This window comes from Phyllostomus hastatus, unplaced genomic scaffold, assembly GCF_019186645.2.
Source record: "Phyllostomus hastatus isolate PE091 unplaced genomic scaffold, TTU_PhHast_1.1 phas_scaffold_21, whole genome shotgun sequence".
NCBI lineage: Eukaryota > Metazoa > Chordata > Mammalia > Chiroptera > Phyllostomidae > Phyllostomus > Phyllostomus hastatus.
The window spans coordinates 47,544,041-47,556,781 of record NW_025334017.1 but is presented as its reverse complement, the minus strand read 5'-3'; the positions used below and the strand labels follow the sequence as shown (position 1 = coordinate 47,556,781).

The window sequence follows — 12,741 nt, the reverse complement described above, 5'->3', positions numbered from 1 at the left end:
TCACTCCGAGCAACGGACTGCGGTTCCTTGGGAGCACCTTGCCCTGTCACTTTTGGTGTGAGAGTGGTGTGCTGAGATGGAAGGGGCTCGCTCCCTGGTCATCACTGCGTTCTTTGGGGTCACAACTGGCCTGTTCCGCAGAGGACATGTCGAGGTGACTGTCATGCAGATGCCACACGGCTGACGAGAGCAGTGGGGCTGAGGGGAAGCTGAGGGTCTGTGCAGGTGGGGGTGGGCGAGGAGGGTGGCCACACAGGAGTGGACAGCAGTGCAGGACCGGGGCCCTGGGGAGAGCCTGGTGGCGGCCCGGCCCCTCACGTGCCCTCTGTAGAGGGTTTTGTGGGGCGCGGTGACCTCGAGGCCGGGGTGGCCCCCTTCGCAGGACAACCCGGGAGCGCCCCATCGGCCCCGGGGGGCCTGTGCACAGAGGAGGCCCTGCCGCCTGAGAGCGTGCTGCGTGGGGCTCACTCACTGTTTGCAGCGGGACAAGACGGCTTTTTCACTTGATTTCTCCCCTTGATTTTTGTGGGCTTTTCAGTTGTTTTAAACTGCAGTGTTTGGGAATTCCGATTCAGGGCCCGTTACTTATTTTGGGGGTCAGGTGTTAGGAGAGGGCCCGGGAAAGTCCTGGCTGGGGCCGGCTCCTGTGGGAGGGGACAGGCCGGCTCCGGGGGCGGGGGACCTCCTCGCTGATGGGGGTGTGCTCCTCAACTCGCCGTCAGGAGTGTTGCGGACTCGGGCGGGGGCTGTGCCATCCCATCCCCGCCTGTGAGGGCAGCTGCAAGTCCCTGCCTCAGCCTAGCGCCCAGCCAGCAGACGCTGCCGAGCACCCACAACAGCCGCAGCTGGCCCCGGCTCAGGGGCCCCCAGCGCTGGCAGTGCGTGCGCCTTGCCCTCCGGGGGTGGGGGGCACACCGCATTCTTGGATGTCCTTGAGAGTCCCGTGCGGCTTCTCACCACGCTTGCCTCGCTGGAGCGGGGGAAAACCAGACCCCTGCTTTGCGGAGGGGTGGAGTCTTTCGCCGAGACAGGGAGCGTTCCCTTTCCTTTGAAAAAGGAAGAGGCTGCGTCTGCTGCGCGTCTCCTGTGCGGGTTTGCGGCTCCGGGCGGCTGTGAAGTGAGTGCGCCGGTGTTCTCCCGGCCTGGCCGGCCGCGGGCTGCAGGGGCTGGGCTGTGGGGGCGCTCGTGCTGGCCCCAGTCAGGCAGGCGCGCCTGCTGGAAACAGCCGAGCACATTCCCAGATCAGAGCGGGTGCGCTGCCGCTGACCTCACCCCCATGAGTAATTCTGGGTGGTTATTCGCTGCGCCCCGCCAGGAGGCTCGGCCCTGGACGCGCTTCCTCCTCAGAGCTCAGGCTGCAGGCGTGCGGGGAGGAGCCGGCTGCCCCAGTGGGACGCGTGTCCGGGCCCTGCCGCTGCTGAGCCCGGGGGTCCGAGCGCCGGGGGCAGTGAGCAAAGGCTGGCTGGGCGGCCTTCGGGGTAGTTTCTGGGTGGCCGACAGCCAGGCCCAGGACGCCGCCCAGCTGGCGCGGAGGAGTGTGGGGTGCAGCAGCCCCCGAGTAGTCGACGGTGGTAAGTAGGACGCTGCTGCCCACGAGCTGCTGCTGAAAGCAGCCGGGGGCTCCAGAAACAGAGCGGATACTGCCACACATCTCCTTACGTCCTGAGTGGAGGGAGTGCCGGGGAGGGTGGAAGCAGGAAGACGTGATTTAGGGAGGTTGTTAGCCAGAGGCTGGTGGTTGCCCCACGCAGCTGCCAGGAGTCTGTCCTGGGAAGCGTCTGGGCCGGGCGGGGCACCCCGGGGGCGGCTCCGCTCCGCTCCACGCGCATGTGGGCGCACACCTGCCCGGGCACGCCTGGGATCTCCCAGGACTTCCGCTGGCCTTACAGCGGGCCTGTGACCTGCGGCTGAGCTGCGGCCACGCCTGCTGCCTGCACCCGGCTCCTCTCCTGCCCTGTTGTGAAGAGCCCCTCTGTCGCCCTCTGGGGTCGGGGGTCTGGCGTGGGCCGCTGCTCCGGCGGCGGCCCCTGAAACCATGTGTTGTCTCTCTAGCACCGTCCTGGAGGAGGAGAAGCTGCAGCACGAAGAGCGCATGCGAATGGAGTCCAGACGGCAGGTCGCGGTGTCCTGGGACTCCGGCGGGTCCGACGAAGCGCCACCCAAGGTAGCAGAGGCCCCCCCGCCCTGGGGCTTCTGGTGCAGGCAGCTGCGGTCTGACGGGGTGGTTCTGGGTGTGATCGGCTAACTCCGACTCTGGGTTCCTGTTTGCTCCCCTGCTGGGACGCTCTGTGCACTGTTTTCCTGATCTGCATTTCAGCAGCAGGCTGCTGTAAACCCAGAGCAAATGGCTCTTGTGATGTGATCCTAAAATGCTCTTCCTGGTCTCCTGTCTCCTTCCCTCCCCTGCCCCACAGGGACAGGCTGTGTCCGGGAGGCTGAGCCTCTGGCCTGCCCCAGGGGCAGCTTTTTCTTTGTCGGTTATCAGGGATCTCTCTAAGGTTAAGTCAAGGCTAAAACACGGGAGGGACTAAAACTAGGTCATGAGTGCTTTCCATTTGGCTTTGTGTCAAAATGAGCCCATTCTACCTGACCCTGTTGTTGTGGGTTTGCTTTGGTTTTGTTAGAGCCTCTTCCTTGCCTGCAGTTGCCGGCTGGGGTGTTGGTGTGGGACCCGGGCAGCATCTCAGGCCTGGCCTGCCCGCTCCCTTCACACCTGCCGCCATTCCCCTGCCCTCGCCCGCTGCCCGCTGCCCGCCACGCTGTGCCGGGGTTTGCGCAGAGCTGGCCCTCGGCCCTCTCCCCACAAAGAACTCTGTATGCACCGTTCACTTCTGACAGGCTGGTGTTTTCTTCCCCGGGCTTAGTTGCTGCGAGTGATGCAGTTCAGATCGTTGTCTGGGAAGTGAATAGACAGTAGGCTTTTTTGCAGTTAATAATTTCTTGCTATTTTTGACGTATGCTTGCCTAAAATACATTAAGACTGTTTGACAGTTCTTTATTTCCCTTTCCTTTTGAAAATGTTCCAAAATCTGTCAGTGCAAAGTGCCCTGTGGATGTTACACCTGTTTTCCTTTGTGGTGCCTGAGAGCTTCTCCTTTCTCGGTCAGTGTTCTAAACTGTGTGACAGTGGGATTGTCCCACTGGTGACGGGAGGACAGGGGGCTGGCACTGTTCTTCAGACTTTCAGGGGGAGGGGTTCCATAGTCCAGCCTCCTCAGCAAAGGGGAGAAGCCCAGGCCGGGAAGGGCCCCCAGGCCGCGTCACCTGTCTGGTGGATGTCACTTGGAGTGATGGAGCCGGTGTCACAAAAAGCGCCTCTAACCCGGAGAAAGGCTGTGAGCCCCGCCCCAGGGCCTGAGGCCCAGCCCGAGTGTGCACACGTGGGCCGGTTTCAGCAGCTGCCTGGGGGCCGGGCGGGGCCTCCCAGTTCCTCTCAGGCTCTTCCCGACCCGTGTGGCTCTCCTCCTCTGTGAAATGGGGTACCCTCGGCCCTTTGTTCAGTCACAGCAGGTGGGCGCCTCTTCCTGCAGACCCCCAAACTCACGGCACTGCGGACCGTTTCCACCTCCATGCTCCTTTGTGTGTCAAGCTGTGGGGCTTTTGATGACTTCCGATTGGTCGAATTCTGAAAGCTACAGCATTAGGTTCGTGGGGGGAGGTGGTTAGGCTGTTCTTATTTCATTTCAGAGTGGAGAGAGGAGTTCTGCTTACATTTGTAAATATCCCACTTTGTTTTGAGATGTTTCAAAGCATGTGTTTTAGCTTCTTTATAGTCAGAGATTGTCCTGCCATTTAAATCGGTGTCAGCCAGCCTAGCCCCCTGCCGTTCCGGTCATTGAAGTTCAAAGGGAACGATGCCCCTGCGTTTGTGAGGGCCGTGGTGGTGCCGCCTGCGCAGGCGGTTGAAAAGTCCAGTGACTGTGAGCCCCGGAGGAGGAAAATGTTCTTTGTCCCCGACCCTTCGAGACAGAGCCCGGCAGAACGGGATGGAGTTCAGCAGCTGGGGAGTCGAGTCGTCCCGCGGGGTCTGTGTGCAGACGCGGGGGACGACAGGCGGGCGGCTTCCAGCTCCTCGCGCTCGGGCCCCAGCCTGTGGTCGCTGCCCCCGACTCTGGTCAGGCTCCGTCCGGCCTTCCCGGCCACAGCGCCGAGGTAGAAGTGCACCCGTGCGGCATCCGGCCAGCGTCTCCTCTGCGGCGGGCAGGCCTTCTCGCCGGCCGCCTCTGCCGTCCAGGACCGGCCAGGACCTCGCGGTTCCGCTGCGACGCCTCCAGTCCACGTAGGGTCTCCGCCTTCAGTGGGTGTGCTTCGTGCACTAATGAGGGCCAGTGTCTCTGGAGGGCGTGGCGGTCCCCAGCTGCCTCCTGGGTGGGCGTTTTCTCGAACGAGAGAGAGGCAAGGAAGGCCATCTCATCAAGGAGAGAGGACAGCGGGTAGTGTTTGTTGCCAGTGACCAAACAGCATTTTCAACTAATAACTTGAATTTTGAAAAGCTTGTATCCATCACCGTGATAGTGTTCCGATTCTTGGACTTTTCTGTTGAGCTCAGGGCGATAGTCCCAAGCGTGGTTGTTTTTCACACCACACACTGAAATGTGTCGACACTGGAAAGATCCATCATTTCCAAATGAAGAATGCAAGATGTCAGCCCGTCACATGGGGACATGGGAGACAGGTCCGTTCACAGTCCAGGAGAGCGTGGGGCGTCGTCGGTAGCACGGGTAACCGTGCGGCTTCTGATTCCACGTGGCAAGTCACCTTCGGGAACTGCCGCTCCCGAGCTTGGCTGTGTTACCGAAAAGCAGCGTCCATAGTTGTGCCAAGAAACCGTTAAAGTGCCCTCCCCTTTCCGCCGCGCAGCTGTGAGGGGCCACGCTGGGGTCCCCCCCTGCAACAGCCCAGCTCCGCGGAGAGTGCGCCGGGGGGCAACAGCCGGCCCTCGCCAGCTTCTCTTCTCTTTTCTTCTTTCTTTTTGAAAACAATAGTGCTTTTTAAAACAAGTGACTGGTTTGCTATTTTTCAGTGTCTGTTTTAATTTCTAATGTGAGTGTTGGTAGATATATTCCAGATAAAAGCTCTTGGGATCCTCGGTGATGTCTGAGAGTGTCATGCGATCCTGAAAATAAACACTTGAGGGTAGCTGCCTCGGACCCAGCACTCCATTTATGTATAAAAAAGTGATAATGTCCACTTCCTAACCCGGACTACAGAGGTGATTCGGCGACACGGGGCTTTCCCAGCGCGGCTCCGCCAGGGGCCTGCTGACGCTCCAGCGGAGGTCGCGGTCCCCGGAACAACGCCGCGCACACACCTGCGTGACACGCCCGGGCGAGGGCGTCCTGAGGGGCGTGCGCGTAGCCCCACGGCCACAACGGGCGTCGTCTCGTTGGTCTCGGTGGTGTGGCTTCCCAGAATGACGAAGAGTGTTGGTCAAGTTCCGGCGAAGCACCGTAAAGTTGTCCGTCGTCTGCACGGCGGCGGCTGCGCTGGCACGCTCGGAGCTGCCACACTGTGGAACGTGCTGTGTTCACGCCTCGGAAGGGGTGGGCCCTGGGTTCCGGCTCCAGGCCTTGGGGGCTCTGGTCCCCACGCGCGGCCTAGAGGCACGTGGCAGTGCCAGGCCCTGCTGTCCCCGCCTGCCCGCCACCCTGCGGCTGCCTTCCTGGCTGGAAGCCCCCTCTCGGGTGCCCATGGGCCCCCAGGAGCACCGCCGACCACGGAGGACCGCTGGCCTGGGGTGCCCCCATTTTCCCTTCCCCCTGCTCCGGCAGGAGGGCACCAGCAGGCCCCATCCGCTGCCCGGCGTGCTCGGCCTGCTCACGCCCGCCTCCGTCTGGGAGGGGAGGTGCAGTGGGCCTGCGACGGGACCGCAGCCCTCGGGAGCAGGGGACGCTTCAGTGCCTCCGTGGAAGCCGTTCTCAGGAAGCCTTGACCTGTGTTACTCCTTTCACACTCACAACAGCCCTGCGCCCACTCTGTCCCTGAGAGTGTGGTGGCAGGGAGCGGAGGGCTGGCCTCTGCACCGCCTCGCCGAGCTCCTGCCTGCGGAGAGCAGAGCGGAGCTGTTGGAGCAACGCGTTTGTGCCCTCCACGGCTGCGGCTTGTGTCTTGGAACGCACCGGCCCTCCTGTTAAGAATGGGCGTCTGCAGGGCGTTGTGTGCTGACCTGGCCACTCCCTGGTCCCTTCTGTCGCGGGCTCCCCACACGGGGAGGGTAGGGGAGCACCCCGGCCCACGGACTCGGGAGCCATTTCCAGCTCGCAGACTTGGGACCCAACTCGAGCGACGCCCGGGCTCGTCCGGGACTGATGTGGTCGCTGGGGCCTCAGTGCGGCTCCCGTCACTCCGGCTGCAGTTGGGAGAATCAAGGGTTTCCACTTCGTTCCGCCTCTCAGACGCAGGGCACTTCGTTGGCTCGCCTGCCATTCCAGGCCAAGTGTTCCTTTGCCGTGGGCTTCAGATTCAGGTGTCTCACGGACAGACGGTTCCGGTGACTCCCAGTTCCCGTAGCGCCACTCCCGTGTTGCAGATGAGGCAGCGGAGGCCAGTCGGGGCGCATGCTTGTCCTCGGTCACCCAGCCCGGGTGTGGCTGCGCGAGTGTCCAGGTTCGAGCCCCTCGACACTGAGTGGTGTGGAGTGTCTCTTCGTGTCTGAGCTCCCTGGCCAGTGGCATAGCTTCTTTGGGGCTACTCAAGGCCTTTGCCCACTGTTGCTCGAGAATAGTCATTGTATTGTTGAGTTTAAAAAGTTCTTAAATATCCTGTTAGAAATGATTTGCAAATATTTTCTTCTCTTCTGCAGGTTGTCTTTTCACTTGCCTGGTGGTGTCATTTGCAACACTAAAGCTTTTAATTTTGATCAAGTGCAGTTTATCTTTTTTTTTTTTTTAAGATTTTATTTATTTTTAGAGCTAGCGGGAGGGAAGGACAAAAAGAAGGAGAGAACCATGAGTGTGTGGTTGCCTCTTGTGCACTCTCCACTGAGGCCCTGGCCCGCAGCCCAGGCGTGCGCCCTGACTGGGAGTGGAACCGGCACTCAGTGCACTGAGCCACGCCGACAGAGCAGAGTGCAGTTCATCTTTCTCTTTTCCCTTCTGTTGCCTGAGCTCCTGGTGTTGTAGCGGAAAACCACTGCCTAACCCAAAGGTCTGCCCTCCGACTTTCTCCAAGAGCTCTACAGCTCCAACTCTCAGCTTAGCTCTGTGGTGCGCTCCGGGCTGACTTCTGTGCATGCTGGGAGGAAGGCGTCCAACTTCATTTTTTCCCCTGTGGGTATTTGATCGTCCCAGCATCACTGGCTGAAAAGATGATTTCTAACCCCACTGAAATGTCTTGGTACCCTTCAGCATCCTTTCCAGCTAAGCTCTTTTAGAGAGAGCTCTTTTCCTGTTATTTTCCATAAGGCATAGATTTACCACAGTAATCAGAATGCTCCTTCAGGTGACGCCCTGTCCATCTGTCCGCAGCCCAGCAGGCCTGGCTACCCGAGCCCGAGGTCCAGTGAAGGCTTCTACCCGAGCCCGCAGCACGCGGTGCAGGCCAACCACTACCAGGTACGCCGGTCCTGCCGCACGGCCGGGGGTGGCGGGGCACGCTGTGCGTGTGCCGGTGTGCTTGTGAGCAGGGCTGGGCAGGCTGGGGAGTAGCCGGCCTTGTCAGGTCTAGGGGAGCGCATGGAGGGAAGCAGCCGGGAGAGTGGCCCTCGGCCCCCGGCGCTCAGGCCTGCCCTCGTCCTCCTGCTCCGGTCCAGTGCAGGACCCAGTGGGCACCTGCGGGGCAGTGGGGACGCGCAGCTGGGCAGCGCTCCTGGAAGCCGAGGAGAAGGTGCAGAAGTGCCTCGGAGCCAGACGAGCTGCTGCAGGGACAGGCGCAGGTGCCAGCCTGACCGACGGCCCTGCAGCGTGGAAACGACAGTCCCTGAGAGAGCAGGGCCGGAGCCCGGCCAGTAACTGTCCGCCCTTGTTCCTGAGGGCGGGCGTCGGCTCCCCCCGGGGCACAGGACGTCAGAGCCCAGCGGGTGCTGAGCAGGAGCCGCGCGCCAGCCTCGCTGAGAGCGAGCATGGCAGCACAGAAAGCCCCGGGGCCTGGCCCGTTCTTGCCCCGGGCCTCCGGGGCTGGTTGGTCCGTGGTGTCTGCAGGGCCTAGAACCGGGAGGAGGGTGGAGCTCAGTGGGCGGGCGCAGCGCTCCCTCCGACTGTCCTGGCAACGGGCCCGGCTGCAGGACGCTCCCGGGGGGACGCCATGTTCCTTCTCAGCCCGAACTGCACTTGGGGTCCTGTCCTGGGCGGGGGCTCGGCAGGAAGCTGCCTTAGGTCACTTGAAATCTCTTTGTGGTGGAAATTCCTGAAAGTTCTTTGGCAGTAATAGGTCTTTTCTGACCAAATATAGTAGTGGTGTAGCATTTTGTGTTTAGCAGAATCCTTTGTCATTAAACATTTCCGTCCCAGTCAACTGTGAGAACTCCCTCCGTATCTCCCTTGGCAGTGCGTTGGTTCCGTGCTGTCAGGGCGGCACGCTGGCGCAGATCCGTGCCCGGCGGCCTCGCAGCCACACGGCCTCTGCCGAAGGGCTTGCAGCTGCCCGGCTGCTCTGCGTCTCGTTAGAGACGGGCAGCCAGCCGGGCCCTCCCTGTCTGCCCAGAGGGCCCTGGGGACGGGCACCTGGGGGTCTGGCTCCGTCTCCCCCTCCCCGGGGGAGGGGCTTCATGGAGAAAGGCCTCTCGGGCGCCTGTGCTGGGCGCTTCCCTCCACTCCAGCCGCCTGGCTCCTGTCCGGCTTTGCTGTCACTGTCAGCACTTGGGGATAGACCCCCCCCCAGCCCTTGCTCCTTGGGGGACAGACGTTTGGGGGCTGTCTGGTGGGCTGCACAGGGCGGGGTTCCAGAGCAGCATAGGGTGCCGCGTGTGTGTGGCCTTCTGCTGCTTTCACCCCCGGCGTGCGATGAGTGTGAGGTTCCGAAGTGGGTGACCTCTCTCCAGGGCGTCTTACGTGTTCGCTGTCTAACGCAGCTCCCTCAGAGAGGGTCCCCCTCTGTGCAGAGTCCCCCAGGGGCCACCCGCATGTCTAGGCTCGTGACCGGCCTCCTCTGTCTTCACGCCGGCGCTCAGTGCGGGGCCTCCCTGGTGGGCCCGCAGCGGTCAGGTCTGCCCCTCGCCCCTCACTCCCCTCTCGCACTTCACGAGCGACCTTGTGACGATCAGGCTGTCCAGGGTTGTCTCCCGTCTCAGGGCTCCTCATCTAGACTCCGTCTGCGAGGTCCCTTCGCCGTGTCAGGTGCGGTCATCACAAGTGCTGGGGCATGTGACCATCGTTGGGGCCTCCACGGGAAAGCAGAGCCGTGCAGAGCCCGTCACGGCAGATCGTGACCCGGCGCTCACCCGCCCACAGGTCTCCGGCTACCCTGGCTCGCACGGCGTCCCACCCATGGCTGGCAGCATGTACCCGGGGCAGGCGCCTCTGCTGGACCAGACAGACTCGTGGAACCACAGGCCGCCGGAGATGCCGGTGTGGCAGCCCGGCGTGGAGGTGAGCTGGGTGCCCCTGGGCTCCGGTGTGCTGACCGACTGGGCATTGCCCAAGGCGCCGGTCTTTCTGGTCTCACATCCGGACACTCCGTTCACTCGGACGCTTCCTGGCTCTGGGAGTCTCTTTTGCTGAGTTGGTCAAGAAGTTTGCTTATTTCTTTTTGTAAGATGGCTCTAGTAGCAGTTACAGCATCTTTAACTGTATTTGGAACAATTTTATTAGATTGCGTTGTGACAGCCGCCATGTCAGAGAGCACTTAAAAAAATGTAAAGATTAGTGAATTTTTTGTGTAGCCACTTTAATATTGAAGGTGGAAGGGAATACACAACATTTTCAGCACGTCATGCTTTATTATTTCAAGGAAGGTAAGAACGCAAGTGAAACCCGAAAGAGGTGTGTGCAGCGTAGGGAGCAGGCGCTGGGACCGACCGCACGCGTCAGAAGCGGCTGCGCAGTCTCGTGCTGGAGGCTTCTCGCCGACGGTGCCCCGCTGGCGGGGGTCCAGTTGACGCTGACAGGGATCGAATCGAGACGGTAGTTGAGAACGACCCACGTTAAACCACGTGGGAGGCAGCCGACACACTCACAACATCGTTCTTGGTGAAAGGGGAAAGGTGTCTTATTCTTACGGAAAAAACCATACAGACTTTTTGGCCAACGCAGCCCTGAAGGAAGCGGAGACGCGGCCATCGCCGGCCCCTCCGCTGGGAAGGGGCCCTGGCCTCGCGAGAACTGGCGCACCCCTGAGGTGGCGACAGAGACAGGACACGGAGCCTCCTGTCAGCACCGCCGCGTCCCTCTCTCGCGGGGGTCCCCCTGTGGTCTCTGTCACCCCCGCCTTGTGCCCACTGTCCACGAGGACCAGCGACACCTCTGCACGTGGGCCAGACCTGCCCGTGGGGGTGCGCGGAGGGATCGCACACTTTGTAAAGGTGCCTGGCGCGTGCTGCCTCGCAGCCTCCGGCGGAGTGCTCCCAGGGGCAGTGTGGGTGGCCCCGTCTCTGTGCCCGACGGCTGCATCTCTGGCGAAGGCAGAGGAGAGGGAGAGCACCGCAGCAGGCCCAAGAGCAGCCGTGCCGTTTCTCCCGCAGGACTCGGCCGCGCGGGACCTGCGCGGGATCGGGCAGGCGTTGCCGGCACACCTGATGGAGGAACGGCTGATCCGGCAGCAGCAGGAGATGGAGGAGGACCAGCGCTGGCTGGAGAAGGAGGAGAGGTTCCTGGTAATGGCGCTGGGACACGTGCTTCCACCTCGGGCCCTGCTGCAGTCTGTCACCAGGGTCGCCCCTCCGAAGCAGCGGAGCCAGTCGCACGCCTGGTTCCGATGTGGCGCACTTGTGGGGCGCGTGCTGCTCTTCAACTCCCTTTTCAGGATGCGCCTGACCTGCCACGGTGGCTCTGGGCTCGGAGGTGTGAGCGTTTCTGTGCTTTCCGTGTCATCGCCATCCCCCCCCATGCCCAGGGCGGAGCCCGTGGCCGTGTCCCAGGGCTGGCCTTCCGGTGGGCCTCTCGCCCTGCGCTGAGGGGCAGGCCCCGCCTGCATGGGGGGGGGGGGGCGGCTGGGATGTGCCTTCTCGGCAGCTCGTGTTGGCGCCCCTCAGAAGTCCTCTGGGGACAGAGAGGAAGTGGTGAGACAGAGCAGTCTTTGTTGTCACTTGACCCAAGCCCTTTGGAGTCGTGGCTCCACTGCCACGCACTTCCACGCCCTGCGCCCCCTTCTGCTTCCGGGCCGTGTCGCCTGTGTTTCTTCCTTGCGCAGCGTGAGAGGAGAGGCCGGGGTGGACCTGCCGGTCGCTGTGTCCCAGCTCCTCAAACAGCGCCGTGCGCAGAGCGGGCAGAGCAGCGTGGTCGCGCCCACTCGTGGGAGCTTGTCCACAGCAGCTTCCTCGCCGCCCCAGGAGCTGGACACAGCCAAGCCCACTTGCCCCTGGCAGCAGAGTGGCACCGTTCCTGCAGCGGGCGCTGCCCAGCCCCCACGTGAGCAGAGGGCGGCGACCCAGCACAGGGACAAGGGCCGCACTCGAGGGCGCCTGTCTTACAGTCCGTTTGCGCGGAGTTCACACGGTCATCACGGGGCCCGGCTCAGGGCAGGGCCCCGGCGTTTTGACCTGGGTCGTGTGCTAGGCGGGTTCACACATGTCTGAAAGCAGGTTGAGCTTCCCACTGGCCTGTGCACACTCTGCTGTGCACGTCACAACTAAATAAAGAGTAGAGGCCGTGGGGGGAGCGGCAGAGAGCCCCGGGTACGCCCGTGACACACCCGTGGGAGTCTGCAGCTCCAGACGGCCGTGCTCCGGTGCGGCTGCCCTGTGTCTGCGGCCAGAGCGCCCTGCACGGGCGGTCAGGGCCGTGGAACCTCCCCCGGAAGCGCCGGTCCCGGCGGCGCTGTCTCTTTCCGAAGGGCTGTCTGACTCTCGTCCCCCCTTCAGGCAGCTGTCGCTCTGCGAGGGCAGGGCTCAGACGCCCCCACCCCTACTCCGGGACGCGGGACGTCCTGTGACAGGCCTTTCCCATTCACAGCTGACACCCTGCCTTCGGAACTGTGTAACCCAGGGGTCGCTGTGCTGGGGAAATGAAAGTAAATCACTCCATGTGGTGCGGGGGGGGGGGGGAGAGGTAGTTCGTGGGAGTCGTTCCCAAGCTAGCAGTGAGCCCGAGTTGCTTTCACTGGAGTAGAAAGTGAACGAGACGCCCCCGCCAGGGAGCGGTGCTCGCTCAGTGTCGGAGAGCTGGGCGCACGCACCGTGCCGCCTCCGGAGGCCGGTTCTGCCTTTCCGCCCGCACTTGGACGGACGTGCTCCTTCCTGGCTGCGCCGTACCGGGCCCCGGGGAGGCCCTTTCCCAGGCACGGAAGTGGGGGAGGTGGGTGTGGGGCGAGGACAGTCAGTGCACAGGAAGTCCTGTGGGGTGTCTTTCCCCACCTGTCTGTCCATCCCTGCTGCTGCAGTCACGGAGATCCGGTGGGAAGCAGGCCGCCTTGGCCTCTGTCCTCAGGGGCTGAGCGCCCCACGAGAAGAAGCAGAAGCATTCTGCGTGGGGTGGTGGCAGGGGTGGGGGGCACTCAGCACAGCCTGCGGCGGTCTGGGCACTGAACCGGCCGGGCCCCCACGAGAGCCCGGGGGCGCTGGGAGAGGAGATGCATGCCCTTCTGACGGGTCCTGGTGCGGCCGCGGGCCCTGGGGGCTTTTCCCCAGAGCTTCCCAGACATCGGAGCCTC

At 62.7% G+C, this 12,741-nt stretch overlaps 1 protein-coding gene across 8 annotated transcripts in view; it reads left to right on the top strand.

Annotated features, from left to right (window-relative positions):
* Positions 1-12,741, top strand: part of PTK2 (protein tyrosine kinase 2) — a 134,664-nt gene that overhangs the window by 111,671 nt on the left and 10,252 nt on the right. For 7 of the 8 annotated variants that reach the window (XM_045861381.1, XM_045861380.1, XM_045861383.1 and 4 more), the window contains 4 exons: positions 2,053-2,164; positions 7,467-7,553; positions 9,387-9,524; positions 10,616-10,747. In XM_045861381.1, coding sequence (XP_045717337.1) covers positions 2,053-2,164; positions 7,467-7,553; positions 9,387-9,524; positions 10,616-10,747 — 469 coding nt within the window. Of the gene's footprint in view, positions 1-1,357; positions 1,572-2,052; positions 2,165-7,466; positions 7,554-9,386; positions 9,525-10,615; positions 10,748-12,741 lie in introns of those variants that run through there. The other variant, XM_045861382.1, reaches the window with a different exon arrangement.